The 15,948-nt window shown below is 44.8% G+C and overlaps 2 protein-coding genes across 3 annotated transcripts; both read left to right on the plus strand.

Annotated features, from left to right (window-relative positions):
- Positions 1-1,477: 1,477 nt before the first annotated feature.
- Positions 1,478-2,351, plus strand: LOC144030299 (gamma-crystallin M3-like). Its single transcript, XM_077536471.1, has 3 exons — positions 1,478-1,566; positions 1,665-1,913; positions 2,013-2,351. Exons 1-3 carry the CDS (start codon positions 1,558-1,560, stop codon positions 2,292-2,294), a joined length of 540 nt encoding a protein of 179 aa, XP_077392597.1. The 5' UTR covers positions 1,478-1,557; the 3' UTR covers positions 2,295-2,351.
- Positions 2,352-5,924: 3,573 nt separating this feature from the next.
- On the plus strand, positions 5,925-7,133 carry LOC144030302 (gamma-crystallin M3-like). Of its 2 annotated transcripts, none has more exons than XM_077536475.1 (3): positions 5,925-6,420; positions 6,502-6,744; positions 6,827-7,133. In XM_077536475.1, exons 2-3 carry the CDS (start codon positions 6,550-6,552, stop codon positions 7,100-7,102), a joined length of 471 nt encoding a protein of 156 aa, XP_077392601.1. In that variant the 5' UTR covers positions 5,925-6,420; positions 6,502-6,549; the 3' UTR covers positions 7,103-7,133. The 2 variants fall into 2 exon arrangements, with proteins under 2 accessions (XP_077392601.1, XP_077392600.1); XM_077536474.1 differs by having other exon boundaries at positions 5,926-6,425.
- Positions 7,134-15,948: the final 8,815 nt, after the last annotated feature.

Genomic DNA, 15,948 nt, shown 5'->3' on the forward strand with positions numbered 1-15,948 from the left:
AAGGCAAACCCATCCTGCTTTACAGAGGCAAAGAAATAATGATTATTGATTGAAAACAAGATCAAATGAAAATATGATCAAAATAAAAACCCAACATAAGAGCTGGATAAATGAAAAGATTAAATAAAATGGTAAAATTTCACAACACTGAGATTATTATGTTAAAATCACAAAATTAAAGGAAGTCAAAGCAAGAACATTATTTTTGATTTCTAATGAAGCGGCACTGAAAAAAAGTTTTCAGATATCTAAAATGTTGCCGCATTGTTTGTTAGAAATGGGAATCAAGTTAATTCTGGCAATATTGATATTAACACCAAACACCAGATTGACATTCATTTATTGGATCTGTGATTTTGTAGACAATTCAATAACCTAAATGTAGCCAAGTGTTAGCGAAGTAGCACTTCAGGGTTTGTATCAATGGCCAGACCGATGCACGACCCAACAATCAAACGTGATGTCATCGCGGCAGATGTCTCTTGTTCCGCTAATGCTACGTTTACACTATGTTCCTAGTGATTATAGCAGCCCCGTTTCCCTCAATCTTTTGGCCATTTGTTCCACTGTATATTCAAGTCTTGATGTGCTGAGTCTTGGAATATCAAGTTGCACTACAGTTCGATGCACAGTTGACGACCTGGCTTGTCAAATTGTAATCAAGGTCTGACACGTGTTTTACGGTCTGGTCTGAATTAAAACAAATCAATTTTATTCATTGACAGTAGTAGCTTTAGTAGGGTTTTGTGCGCATGCGTATGGAGTTCTGGTCGCCAATAAAGAAACGTGTTAGAAAGACGAGAGCCTCTTTTGCCGTCTTTTACAAATGTCATTAACTGTTTTTGTTGATGCTTGTAGATGTGTTTTTTTCTTGTGTAAAGCACATGGTTGTCTCGTGTATGAAATGTGCTATAGAACTAATATTGCCTTTCTTTGCCTTCACCACCTGCGATTGGTGAATTTCCGCTTTGTCGGGGTTGACTTAACGCGGACACACTATTTTTGTGCTTTTCAAAGTGACTCAGCTGGGTGAGGCGGCATGCCTAGCGCCCTCTATTGACAAGCCGCCACTGAGCACAACGCCCCCCCCCCCCCCCCCTTTTTTTTTTCTCACATTTCCAAAAAGGAGATCTACTATTTTAAAGAATTGAAGAAAGTCCACAGGTGCAAAAAATAAAAATAAAATAAATGAAATCAGAACCCACACCAGTGAATTGTTAGACAAAGATAGTTTTTCACCCTGCAGACAAAGATATTTTTTCACCCTGCAACAAAGTGCTGGAGCCCACAGAGCGAACACAAAGAGGCCCAGCTGACACATCCTCACCCCATAGGAGAGGTGGCCACAATTGGCAGTGGACCAGATGCATACAGTCAGGAATAATAACTATTTGCAGAGCGATTGAACAAACATTACAGGCCTGTATGCTGCGCTGCTGAGTAAGACGTTCCAAACAAAGGCTCCATAGATCATTTGGCTATCATGTCCAGCTATAAAAGGTTTTCAACGGCTGGGTATAGTCAGCAGTACAATCACGGACAGGATTGGACATCAGCATGGGGAGAGTATGCATTTTTTTTTTTTACATGTATTAATTTTTTTTATAACATAGCTGTGGCGATTCTGATTTTTTATTTTTTATTTTTTTTATCTGTTTTTCCAGATCATCTTCTACGAGGACAGGAACTTCCAGGGTCGCTCCTATGAGACCAGCAGCGACTGCGCCGAGTTGACCTCCTTCCTGAGCCGCTGCAACTCCTGCCGTGTGGAGAGCGGTTGTTTCATGGTCTACGAGCGCCCCAATTTTATCGGCCACCAGATGTTGGTCCGCAGAGGAGAGTACCCCGACAACCAGCGCCTGATGGGAATCAGTATGAGCGACTGCATCCGTTCCTGCCGTTTGATCCCCATGGTAAGAACGTCAAAGTTGGAGTCTTGCTACTTTTCGGAAAGCTCGCAACTGGGATGTAAAATGTTTGGCCCGACCTAATCTGTGTCCCTCACTTGGCAGCACCGAGGTCCGTTCAGGATGAAGATCTTTGAGAGAGAGAACTTTGGAGGTCAGATGAACGAGCTGCTGGACGACTGCGACAACATCCTGGACACCCTGCGTATGTCCGACTGCCTGTCCGCCCAGGTGCTGGAGGGCCACTGGCTGCTGTATGAGCAGCCTCACTTCAGGGGCAGAATGCTTTACCTGAGGCCCGGGGAGTACAGGAGCCTGAGAGACATGGGGGCGGGTTCGGTTGACATGAGGATCGGGTCTATCAGACGCATCATGGAAACTTGTTAAGAGGCTCCTATTTGAAAATGTAACAATTCATATCAATAAATGGTTCATAACTTATAACATGACGATATGATTATTGTTGATTCAGACTGCTCCTGTATGTATATGTAATACAAATGGCCTGTGGTGGTTGCTGGTCTTTCAATGAAGATGACATATGATCTATTAAGAAGATGCTTTATTTGAAATATTAGTTGCGAGAACTTCCTTTTGTAGCTATACCAGGCTACAAATAAATCATATTCAATAATCAAACAACCGTTGTTGCTCTAATGATATTTTTACACATCACACGCATTTTACACATGGGTAGTCTCTTGCCAGTAGGGCTTTCCTCCCCTCTTGGCTGGCAGAGGTTGGGACCTCCGTCCCCACAGTAATTCCGGGTTACCTGTGATGATTATTGTGAATGCATGATAGCATCATTTCACTTAATGCGCCTGTAGAAACACATTCACGGCATTCACAAGTTTGAATTGACCTTATCGTAAACCACGCCCGCATGACCTAGTACACCAATCAAGACGCAAGGCATCATGTCTGCGACGGCATGTGCGAGTTTGCTGCGGACAAAGAAAAGCAATCCAGCTCCCGGTGGTGCATTATGTGGTTGTCCAAAGCCAAGAAAAAAAATCAATAAAGATGGTTAAACGCTGTAGTCACGGCTTGTATAAGAGTGATAGCCGCTATCCCGATCGACTGACCGGCGTCCTATTGTAGTCACACCTTGTGTAAGAGAGACACGAGAGAGACACTGTCCGGTTTATTCCCTTCCCTAAACCCTCAAACAACTATGAAACGCTTGATCAAACTTTGGGTAAGACCACACACACGACCAGTCGAATCCCTCCAAAATGACCAGAAACTACTACGTCTGCACTAAGGTAATATTCTCCATTGTTGTTTTTAGCCAAAGGCTAACGATAGCTAATTGTCCACGCATTCATTGACTTACTATTTACTATAAATGCCAACAAAACATTAAAACTATGAGGTAATACAAATTCATTCTTACCCTGCTTGACAGGAATAAATACTTCGGTTTTGCTGACAATCGGTCGAAATAAGTGAGGGGACTGACTGTCTTTTCCTGACTTCTGTAGCAGCAGACAGCGATGTGTATTTCCGTTGTTTGGGCAAAATCGCATTGTGAGGGAGTGAAGATACCCTTCACTAAAAAAAAATTAAAGCCCCCCTCTACTTGCTTGGAAGAGAAATACCGACATCTTTAAAATAGCTGACTGAGGATCTATATAAAGTGGCCCGAGCTGCGAGGGCCCTTAATAATAGCTGCTTGCAGCTGTGGTTTTTATTATTTCTATATCCCAAATTGGTTTGATTGATTGACTGCATTTATGAATAGGAGGCCAAAAGAGTAAATGATCAGTATCGAGATGATGTGCTATTCTAAACACTTATTAAAAATGAAAATATATTTCAACAGGGTCATCAAATGTCCATACTAGAACCAAATTTACTCATTTTCAGCCTGTGGGAGTCAGGAGTCCAGTTAACCTCACAATGCCTAAGCTAGTAGGCTAAGGTTTTGTTTATGTAGCATTAGCTCTTTGCTAGCGTTGACCAACTCACTGCACTGCAGTCATAGGACAAAGAGGAAAGAGTTGTAGTGGGAATGGGAGAAGCTCAGCCAACTCTTAGATGGTGGTAGCTATACACACTTCTTGTCCTTTTTTTCATGCTCTTGGGACTTTGCTTTGCTTTGATCAGATGAAAAGAAAGAGTCCCAATTATGAATATATGTGTACCAGGCTTTATTCAAATGGTTCAAAACAAGACAAGGACATGGGACATTAGGGCAGTCAATGAGTGGATTGGTTACAAAAGAATGAAAATTCGCCGGTTGATGTCCTGTCCCGCTCGATGTGTTCTGTGCTAGTTTGCCATTTGACGGATGCCGACGTATGCATCGTCCGGCAAAAATAGAAAATAGGTCTATCCGTGCGGCAGGCTCCAGCACAACGCAGCTGGTCTGCATACGCAGCCAGTGCAATTTGAACAAGCTGATAGAAAGGAAATGAATCGGCTGCGCCGCCGGAGCGGAGCGAAGACGCAACTCACATGCATACGTTGTAATCCTGAGGCCAGGTGGTGCGAGAATAACTTTAATGCAAATTTACCTATGAAAACCATGTATAGACCCTTCCAGTGTGACGTCACGGTGAAGTGCGCCCCTAGCGGTGGGGGGCAGGGCGTCAATGCGAGTGAATTAGAAAACAATCAGTGTGAGCTAGAAAATCGGTCAAACAGTTGATAAATCAGCGACCAATGCTATGGTGAATTTGTGCGCGGCCGACAGATGCTCTAAGAGCTCAAACAGATGAGATCATTCTTTCGGCTGCCGGCAGCGATTCTAAACCAGAGGGAAGACAGTGAGGAGTGAAAGACGAGCACGACGCAACTCATTTGCACCCACAGAAAGATATGCTGAGATCATTTCTTATCAGGTAGTTTTTCTCTTTTTCATATACAGCTGGTCATAACATTAACCTCTGATTGTAAAATCGAGGCAGACGTGATGAATGTGCCATATTATCTTAAGTGAAACAATCATTCATATTTTTTTTCATAAGTATTCAAGTCATTTTGAACAAAAAGTTAACGATTTAACACGATTGTTACAATTAACACTTTAAAGGCCCAGTCTGCCGGTTTCACTCAGGAAGAGGCACTTTTTAAATACAGGATTTAAACAAACAAACTACTTCTCAATTTACAGATCTGGGCTTCTCTTCATGTCTGGTGGTGATTTTGTCCTAAAACCCCCCAGCCTGTATTTTGCCATTTTGTGTTTGTTTTGTAAAAAGCGGGACGTTTCTGTGGAAAGACAGTTTACACCCCCAGCTTACATGTGTGAATGAGTGAGTGAAAAAAAAAATCCGTACGTGCTGTCAAATTGCCGCGGGAGTGACGTCACGCAGTCGACAAATTCGCCCGGCCCCATTTGCAACATGCCACCCCCCGCTCTGCGATAGGCTGGAGGGGTGTAAACACTTTCTTTCTACAGAAACGTCCTGCTGTTTACAAAACAAACACAAAATGGCAAAATACAGGCTGGTTTAGGACAAAATCGAACAAAAACGCTCACCGAAAATCAAGCCCTCTACATTCATTTGTTATGGGATGTTTGCCCCCCGGGAGGCGCAGCGGGAGCTAAGCGGTGACGTCAGCTAGAAGTAGTAACAGGCAGAACAATCAAATGCTCTTCAACGAATTGACGGGAGGTACATAATCCAACAAAAAGTGGTGAACTTTTTGTGAATCAATTTGCTAAGTGTGGTTTTTCTGATGTGAAATAGGCGCCTTGGTTCAATAAAAGTTGTGACACTCTAGAACAGTGTTTCTCAACCCTGATCTAGAGTTTTCTGTGTCTCCCGATTCCAACGCAGGTGAGGATTGTTATCAGAGCTTGCTTATGAGCTGTCAATGGAATCACCCGTGTTGGAAATATGGAGACATGGAAAATAGGCTGGATAGTGTGCCCCGAGGACCAGGGTTGACAAACGCTGCTCTAGAAAATGTGAACCTCTTATGATTAGAGGTGGGCTTTGTCATTGACTGGAATTGCTGATCGATGGAAGTGCCCACTTTTTCAGCGAATGCTTGATAATGCGACACACGGATTGAGACGAACCGTGTATTCTTGCGATCGACAGAAGTAATCCTGCTTCACTCAGTGTTCAATCTGTGGATTTTTTTCAAGGCTTCGCATTATCAACCATTCGCTGAAAGTGCTGAAGGACATGCCAAAAAGTCCAGATGATGTCCACCTCTGCTTATGATCCTGCGTACATCCAATGCTTCACATTTCAGTTGTTTGCTTTGTATACTAACTAATCATTATTTTATTTGACATAAAATTGCTGAAAAAAATGAATGCACGTCTCCTGTCAAAGGAAAATTCTGCGTGGACTTTATGACCCTGCGGCTATATGTGCAAGCAACTCAACACTCTATAGGCTTTTAAAGTCAGGTGCTTGCTCAGGACTTTAGACAATAGGGGGCACGCAGTCTTTGTCTCTTTTCAGGTATAAATGATGCATGTTCAGACAGAGTGGTATCAGTTCAAGCGCAGTTCTCTGAGTGATCCAGTAGACCACTATCAACATGGGTAAGGTAAGTAAACCACCGCCACTGGTGATTCCACTTGATTATGCCAGCAAATTAAAAAACATGTTTTTATTTCCCCAAGATTATCTTGTTTGAGGAGAAGAACTTCCAGGGTCGCTCTTACGAATGCATGAGCGACTGTGCCGACATGTCCTCCTACTTGAGCAGGTGCCAATCCTGCCGGGTGGAGAGCGGATGCTTCATGGTCTACGAGCGCACCAACTTCATGGGCAACCAGCACTTCATGAGAAGAGGCGAGTACTCCGACTATATGAGTCTCATCGGCCTGAGCAGCGGCATTAAGTCCTGCCGCATGATCTCCATGGTAGGTCGAAAACACAACAAATGTTCCACAGATTTCCCTGCTGTTTTCTCAAACTCCTAATTTTGCTGTCATCCAAACAAAGCACAGAGGTCAGTTCAGGATCAAGATCTTTGAGAGGGAGAACCTGAGCGGTCAGATGAACGAACTGCTGGACGACTGCGAAGACATTATGGAGCGCTTCGGCATGAACGAATGCATGTCCTGCCAGGTGCTGGAGGGCAACTGGCTGCTGTTCGAGCAGCCCAACCTCCGCGGCAAGATGCTCTTAGTGAGGCCCGGTGAGCACCGGAGCTTCAGGGAGATGGGCTTGAGCAACACTCGCGTCATGAGCATGAGGCGCATCACCGATTCATGCTAATTGTACATTGTTGCCCAAATAAATGATATGACTTTCTAAATGCTGGTTTTGTTGTACTGTTGTACTCATTCACCTACTGAGTTGATGACGCAGCAGCAGGAGCAGCTGGGGGGTTCAGTATCTTGCTCAAGGTCACTTTGACATGGTCACAAGGGCCGGGGATTGAATCCACAACCTCTAGATTGGGCGACAAGATCGTCATGCTATAAATTACACAGGCAACAAAAGTCATTTAATATTCAGTTAAAAAAAAATAAAAAATACCTACTCAACTTAAACTCAAGCTTTACAGTAGATTCATCAACGTTTTCACAGACATTTGTGGCCAGACAGAGTTCTTAAGGCTGAACCACATACTTTTGCAGAAACCTGGCACGTTTCGGAACTTTTAAAAAAAAATAAAGTTCCTGGTAATTTTTTGGGTACGAACTAGGGATGGGAATCTTTGACTGTCGATTGTGATTTTTGGGTCTGTGATTCGATTCAGAATCGATTTTCGATTCAAAATGATTTGATTGACAATAATTCCTGCTTCAGTTTATAGATGTGCAAAGAATTGGCATGATCTAGCAGTCTGACTTGCTAATGCTAATTAGCGCGCTACTCGTGGCACTTTTATCACTCAAAATAGTGACTATTCATACAAAACACTTCAGGAATGTATACAGAGAAGCATCTGAACATTACTCACTGGCATATGCTCTTCCTATGCTGCAAAAAATCTACTTTTATTGGAATAACTTGATCGTATGTATGTATGTAAAATGTATTTAAAATGACCAAACAGACAAATTTGCAACTTATCCAATATAAGATACTTCATAGAACATATATTACACAATATATGATGAAAAAAATGGGACTCTCTGACTCCGACATTTGTCTCCAGTGCTCACAAAACACTGCCGATACTTATCTTCATGCTTTATGGTCTTGTACTCCAGTGCTGCATTTCTGGACTAAAATCTTGGAAAAGCTCGCTGATATATTAAACTGTAGGCTTCCTTTATCTCCAAGACTGTGTTTACTAGGTGACTTAACAATAACTGAGCTACCATGTAAACAATCTCAATCTATACTTATAGCCCTTACTATTGCTAAAAAAATAATCCTTGTCAATTGGAAAAATAAACAATCTCTAAATATCGACCACTGGTTAAACTTACTAATAAATTATATCTCAATGGAAAAAATCTCTGCCTTAAATAAAAATCAAGTATCAAGATTTAAACAAATATGGTCTATGTACATAGAATATTTTAATCTCAATTTGGCAACTTAATCCTGCCAAGATTCTGCCTGTTAACGAGAGCCACCACATCGTTACAACTTCTGTTTTCGCTGCTCCTGTATTTGGTATTTTGTATCTGATTGTTTTTATTTTTATATAGTCAGGAACCTAGTTGCTGCTAGTGGGCTCGAGCATACCACACTATACGACACTATACTCAATAACTCCTTAAGATCTATTTCTAGTGGGCACTAAGCATCAACACTTGGTGTTACTGCATGCTAATTAGTCAATTTTCTTGACGCCGTCCCCTGTGGTCGGGCGGGGGTGGTTCTGCCCACCCCCCCCCCCCCGTTGTCTGCTCGGTGGCGGTTGCGTCTTGGCCGCTCCCTGGGCCCCCTGTGGGGTGCGGTGTTGGGGTGCTTCCCCTGGTGCCCGGGGCGGTGCCGTCCCGGCGCGGTCCGCTGCTCCGTGCCCGGCGGCGCGGTTCGGGGTGGGTGGGCCTCCGGTGTGCCCCGTGGTTCCCTCTCCCCTCCCCCTTCCTCCCCCCCGTCGCCTCTCCCTCCTCGCCTCCTCCCGCCCATCCTCCTCTGCCTCCCGGTCCCTTTTCCCTTGTCGCCCTCCCTCCTCCTCTCCCCCCCCGCCTCCTGCCCTGCAGCCGCCCTTTCGCCTTCTTGTCGTCTTCTCCCCGCTTCCCCCGCCCCCCCCCCCCTTCCCTGTCTGCCCTGCGGCCCCTCCCCCTCCCTCTCCCTGGGCCTGGGGCTCCCTCCCCGGCCCGGGCGTCGGGCTCCGGGGGCCGGGCGAGGGTTTGGGGCCTGCCCCACTCCGGTATAACTCCTGGCGCCCCGGGCGGGCTCCGGTGGCCGGTGGGCTGTCCGGTAGCCCTGCTGCGCTGGCTGTCCGCCCATTGTGGTGCCGGGTGGATGAGGTGGGGGGCGGCAGGGGGTGGGGGTGCTGGGGGGCGGGCGTGCCACCTACACCCGCCGGGTTGGGTGAGGCCCCGCTGGTCGCTCCTCTTACTCACTTCACTAGCTTGCACTATACACTTTGTAAATATACACATAGGGCACACAACACATTTCTTGGTGGGGTGGGGAAGGGTGGAAACACCGTCTTCACCCTTCAACTCCCCTCCAATTTTAATGCACCTCACGTCCAAGGGGAGGGGTGAGTTGGGGCGGGGAGCCATCAGAGGGGATGGACTGCAGTGCCTGGCAGCGCTGTGGTCCCCCCCATTTGTGTCCCTGCCCCACCACTTTGTCCCTCCATTCCCTTTTTTAATGCACCACACATATACATATTCATTTTTTGGGGGGGGATACGGGTGTGTCGGAGTAGGGGAAATTTTTTCCCTCTGCTCCGACTCACCTGCTCCCAATTTTAATGCACCACACGCACACACTTGTATATACACTGGGTGGGGCCACATTCACGGTGTAAGGGTAGAGCTCGCCAGTCGGCGAGCTGGCGGACTCAGTAACAGGGTTAGGTGTCACTTGTACTCTGGCGTGACGACCGGGGCCTCTCCCCACCGGGCTCGGTGTTCTGGTGTTCCGCCTTCTCCCCTGGTGCTTCCTCCTCTGCTTCCCCCCTCCCGCCGCTGTGCAAATCTCGCGCGGCTGGAGGTGGGGTGGGCACATCTTCCCTCTCTGCGCTGCTGCCCGGTGCCGGTTTCCGGGGGGGGGTGGGGGGTTCTCGCGGGGGGCCGGGTTCGCGGGGGGGGGTGGCGGCCGTCGGGGGGGGGCGGCTTGTTTGGGGGGGGGGTGGAGGTATGGGTGGGTGGGGGGTTGGGTGCTGGGGGTCGGGGTGTGTTCGGGGGTTTGGGGGTCGGGGGTGGTGGGGCCTGGGTCGTGGTGGATGGCGGGTTTGGGTGGGGTGCGGGGGGGTCGTGGGGGGATGGGGGCTGGGGACCGGTGGGGCGCTGTGGGGGCCCGCTGGGCCTCGTTCTGCGGCCTTGGGCTCGGGGGTGTGGGCCGGGGCTGGGGCGGGGGTGTTCCGGGTGTCTGGGTCGGCTCGCCGACCGGTGTCCGCTCGGGTGGCTTGGGGGTGGCCTTGGTGCTGCCGCGGCCTGGGGGGGGGGGGGGGGTGCTCGCTTTGCTGGACCGCGGTTGACGGCTTCTTTCTTTGGTGGTGGTCCTTATGCATGCCAGATCCGTCGCACCAGCATCTACTGAAACTCAACAGAAGTACCCTCTCCCTCCCACAGCCCCTTGAATCAGTTGGTGCTGGTGTCTGTGGTTCTCACTTTGCTTTATCTATCCTTCCCTCCTTCCTCTCTTTAGTTTTTCCTCTGGTCACTTGAGATCTTAATTTATTAGAAGTATGAGGTTTCTGGGGTTGGCATAAGACTCCGGTTTTGTAACCACGCAGGAGGGGTCTTGTTGGTGCTGGACTTCACTTTGATGGATTGGATGTACTGGCTTCTATTGATCTCACTCTGCCTTATCGATCCTTCCCTCCTTCCTCTCTTTAGTTTTTCCTCTGGGCTCTTGAGATCTCGCTAAATTTGCTGGAATTTAGAGGCTTCCGGGGTTGGCGTAAGACTTTGATTTTGTAATCATGGGGAAGGCAGGAAGTGTTTGGTCGGTGCTGGATGTCACTTTGATTTACCTTTCTTTTCTCTTTATTTCTTTTTTTTTTTTCTGACCTTTTCTCTGGTCTCCTGACCATTTAAATCTCACGACTCTGGCAAGATTCTGAAGTACCTGGTTAAGGCGAAGGGTAACGGGATATTTATAAGGTTTTAGGTGAATGAATGAGTATAAATTTATACGTATTTGCACGCACGCACACGCACGCACGCAAACGCACGCAAACGCACACACGCAAACGCACGCACGCACGCAAACGCACGCACGCAAACGCACGCAAACGCACGCACACATACACACACAAAAAAAAAAAAAAAAAAAAAAAAAAAAGAAAAGAGCAATGATGACAAGACGTTGAATCGGTAAGACTACCGAATGAACAATTCTGAGCTCTTAAAAAAAAAATAAAAATAAAAATAAAATAAAATAAAAAAAAAAAGGAATAACTTGATCGTGACTTCACAGTGTATCATAACATGCCAGAGCCGTATTCGGGGCTTTTCCACCGCAGGAACTTTTGGAGAACTTTTCAGTTTACCTTGGTAAAATTCAGTTTGTGTGTTTTTCCACCAACAACAATTACCAGGGTAATTAAATTTCCCAGGTACTATCTCAGCCGCAGGGTCTTGCTGAGCCAGGCAGGAACTTTGAGGGGGCGGGATGCAATGACCACGGCTGATTGGTCAAATTTGGGGGCATTGTTTTTACATTAGCTGGGCTTATCAAACTCATTTGAATTAATTATTGAGAACTCTAAGACGCCATGAAAATACAATTCTAAATTCCTTGCTGAACTTTTACAACCAAGAACTCCCTTTACCCAGAACTCAAAGATCCTGGGCTTGTTGGTGGAAAATATAGAGAGAGTCTGGCCAACTGAAAACACGGACTCCATGTTGTTACCCTCAGCCACAGGGCGATGCATGCGCTCAAGCGTGTGGCGCATGAGAACCGCCTCTTGTTTCGTACGCAAAACTTTCACAAATTAGGTGTACAGTTTCTTTTATATTTTCCCCTTGTTTTATTCTTTTAAGCTTTGATGTATTTGACAAGCCAATAATATAAGTAATACACTGCATGTATGATGCAGGCTATTAGTGGTATTTGGTGTATTTATTACTGTATGCCTACATGGATTTTAATTTTAAACGATGAGAAAGGTGGAAATGTATCAGTGTGTTCATATATAATACATATGTTCAAATTGTTATGGTCTGGGTTTTGATTTGGGTTCTTGGTCATGTTTTCCTTGTGTCTCCTTTTCTGTCAATGTCTCGTCAAGTCTTATCATGTCCACCTGTGCTCGTTTTCCCGTTCCCTTGTGTTATCCAATCAGCTCCCCAAGCCACTTGCGTCTTGTCCAGGTGTCCCTCGTTACTATGTGTATTTAGTTAGTATTTAGTTATTTAGTTAGTTCCCTGCTTTCGTTCAGTCTTTGTCACACCTTGTCACCCTGCTTCCTATGAGTCCTGCCCATTTTAGTTTAAAGCTAGTACGTTTATTCCCTACTTTGGTTTTGGTCTTGTGTTGTACTTTGTTTGTTTTACGTTTGAATTAAAGTATGCTCTTAAGAGCACACCTGCCACGCCACGCCTCGCCTTGCGCCTCCCTCCACTTGGGTCCTCAATCCCCATCAAACCATAACACAAATAAGAGGTCTGAATACATGTATTTGCTTTATCTCCTTTCTTTGGTTCCTGATATAACATGCAAGATACTACTTGATAATAAATACAATTTTTCATGGTACCAGTGAATGTATTATAACAGGTTCCTGTGTAATTTGTCATATCCCAATGATCCTAGGAGCTATGTTGTCTGGGGCTTTATGCCCCTGGCAGGGTCACCCATGACAAACGGTTCCTAGAGGGACCATACAAGACATGGCTCAATGTGCTTGTATTGGGGGGAAACAAACACTCATTGACATGCTCTGGTATGCATTGCAACTTGGAAGTGTGCTGAAGGATCTCGGACCTGGACGCGTCATTTGAGTGGGGAGGGGCTTTTGCAAAAGGTTAATATCCTTTGTGCAGTAAACTTGTCTCATCTTGTGTCTGTTTAAGTACTCAAGTCAATATCTTTATCGGGCGATTTCTGTTTGAATAATGTTACAGTGATACTTCACTTATTTAGCCCATTATAGCAATAAAAAGTGAATATTTTGTCTATAATTAATTTGATACTTTCATTATTTTTCACATACTATAGGCATTTTTCCACTGCATGAACTTTTGGAGAACTTTTCAGTTTACCTTGGTAAAATCCAGTTTGCGCGTTTTTCCACCAACAACAATTACCAGGGTAATTAAATTCCCCAGGGGCCATCCAAGTACTATCTCAGCAGCAAGGTCTTTCTGAGCCAGGCAGGAACTTTGTGGGAGCGGGCTGCAATGGCCACAGCTGATTGGTTAAATTTGGGGGCGTTGTTTTTACATCGGCTGGGCTCAATCAAACTCATTTGAATTAATTACCGAGAACTCTAAGGCCGTTTCTCAATATCAAGAACACAGAGTACATTCTTGTGACGCAACGAGCAGGGTCTTGGTAAGCCCGGTCTCAAGAACGTACTTCCCAAGCACGCACATCTCGCTGGCGTATTTCCGTAATTCATCGCAGTTATATCATGTGACTTGCTTTCAATGGATTTGTACTACTATTTGGATGTTTCAAAATGTGTTTGTGCAACATACATCGGTTAAAAACTTTACTTACATCCTTGTGATTTCGCGAGACGTCATCAATGGCGGCCCAAGTACTGTTCCAATCGAAAGTATGCATAAGCCAAGACCACACAGAATTCCTGGATGTCGTTCTTTATTGCTAGCTTAAACCAAGGATGCATCGGTTGTTGCTTGGTGAAGGCTTGGCTGTGAATATATCCCAAGATGCATTTCGTACTTCAAGGAACGAATGGGAGCGGAGGAGCTTCACGTTTTTTTCTTCTTTCTTCCCACACACCTGTTTTGTGTTGTGTTTTGTGTTGATTAGGCTGCCTTTGGCAGCTGAGTACACCAGTTTGTCGGACTAATCCTCTTGCTGATCCACCGACGTTGCCCAACTAGTCTCGACCTCACCCGTCTCTCTTTCTGTGGTTTTGATTCTTGCCTTTTGCAAGCTCTTTCCTTTCATTTGCAAGTGTACTATTGTATTTTTGCAGCTGTGTTTTGGAATAAATTTCATCAAACTTGATTTCCTTCCAATGTTTTTGGGATCTGCACACTTGAACATAAGATGCATCATCACAATTTCAGAAGAATCAGAACAAAACCAGCAACTCTCTCCAACTCTCACTCTCATCTTTCCAGAACCTTCCCCCTCTCAATATTATCGTAAATTGGATAAATCACATGTATAATTTAATTTCAAATGATATTTTAAAATAGTACTCGTAATTATATAACATCTAGTCACGTGGTACAGTTACGGCAATGCGTCACAAGCAGGAAGCTCGCAGTAAGAACAACATCCGGGTATTCCGTCCATTCAATGCTATTGCTTTTTGTGTACTTGCAATTGGAACAGTACTTGGGCCGCGACTGATGACGTATCAAGACATCACGAGGATGACACAAGAATGCGTTTTGAGAAACGGCCTCACTGCTGTGAAGCTGTGGAAACATAATTTGAAATTCCCTGCTGAACTTTTACAACCAAGAACTCCCTTTACCCAGAACTCAAAGTTCCTGGGCTTGTTGGAGGAAAAATGCCTAATTACTACCTTTAAAAACACATTTTGCAACTTACTGTCAACTGAAAATGACATCACAAGGGTTCAGGTAACCAATCAAAGCTCACCTGTTTTCTAGGTTTGGTCATGTGACATTCACAAGCTGAGCTGTGATTGGTTACCTGTGCCCTTGTGATGTCATTTTCAGTCGACAGCAAGTTGCAAAGTGTGTTTTTAAAGGTAGTAATTGTTTATGAAAAATAATGAAAGTATCAAATTACTTTTAGACAAAATATTAATGTTCGACTGCAAAAAATGGCTAAATAAGTAAAGTATCCCTTTAACTCATTCACTGCCTTTGACAAGTATACTTGTCAATTGTATTTTTTAGAGCGGTGCTAAATGGGGGCGAATCTGAGCATGCTCCACTGTAAATATCAAACTTGGAAACAACTTTACTGATGCCCAACCACCGGTAGATGACATCATTGCCCCATTTTATAGGAAATAAACACAGTTTCAGAGTCCATGGGAGAAATGGCTGTATTTTGGCAAACCTACATTTTTCTGCTGTCAATTATAAAAGAACGGGACGGGACAAAAAGTAGGGAGTCTATTCTGTTATTTGGTAGATTCGGTTTATATATAATTATTGAATGGAATATCACGTGAGTATTGGAAATGTAAAAATTTTCTATAATGACTGGCAGTGAATGATAAAATTTTCCTGCCTGCAAAAAATGTCTGCTTTCCTGCACTGGGTTACCTTGTTTGCCAATACTGCCTCCATCATATTGGAAAAATAATTGTATTCAAACAGAAATGTTATCAAGTTAGATGAACTCATATCCCTGTCACCCTGAAGAGGATTCTGAAAAAAAATTGGATGGATGGATATTCAGTTTCCCATCCCTCATGTCCCTCCCTACCTGGCCACTAGCTTCCAATATGCCACAGATTAGAAAAATCTTTGTCAGTAATTCAGACCCGTAGCCTTTTACAAAATGGTACAATGCCCATGGAAATAGCTCGAAGTTCAATCAGAATCCACTGGAGAATGCAAATGTATTCATCATACTCACTAATGAAAACTCCACATAAGCATTTTTATTCTGAGGTCCAAAGAGATTTTGGAGTTACTATCCACACGAGTTTGATGACATCACAGGTGACTCGCGTCAAACCTGATTAACAGGACAGATTAAAAGTCACAATGCTCGCCCATTTGCTTTACATATATCCATGCATACATACCCGCATGCCTCCACAAACCACCAGAAAAAAACACTTTTGTTTGTCGACCGCTGCTTTCTATACAGACGTGTCAGACTATTGTTGTCCGCGAACAAAAGGA

This window comes from Festucalex cinctus, chromosome 11, assembly GCF_051991245.1.
Source record: "Festucalex cinctus isolate MCC-2025b chromosome 11, RoL_Fcin_1.0, whole genome shotgun sequence".
Lineage (NCBI taxonomy): Eukaryota > Metazoa > Chordata > Actinopteri > Syngnathiformes > Syngnathidae > Festucalex > Festucalex cinctus.

What these genes read in the sequence shown, in the direction of transcription:
- LOC144030299 (XM_077536471.1), top strand. An exon ending in CCTGCCGTTTGATCCCCATG is followed by an intron (nt 1,914 to 2,012) that starts GTAAGAACGTCA and finishes CTCACTTGGCAG; the next exon opens with CACCGAGGTCCGTTCAGGAT.
- LOC144030302 (XM_077536474.1), top strand. An exon ending in CCTGCCGCATGATCTCCATG is followed by an intron (nt 6,745 to 6,826) that starts GTAGGTCGAAAA and finishes ATCCAAACAAAG; the next exon opens with CACAGAGGTCAGTTCAGGAT.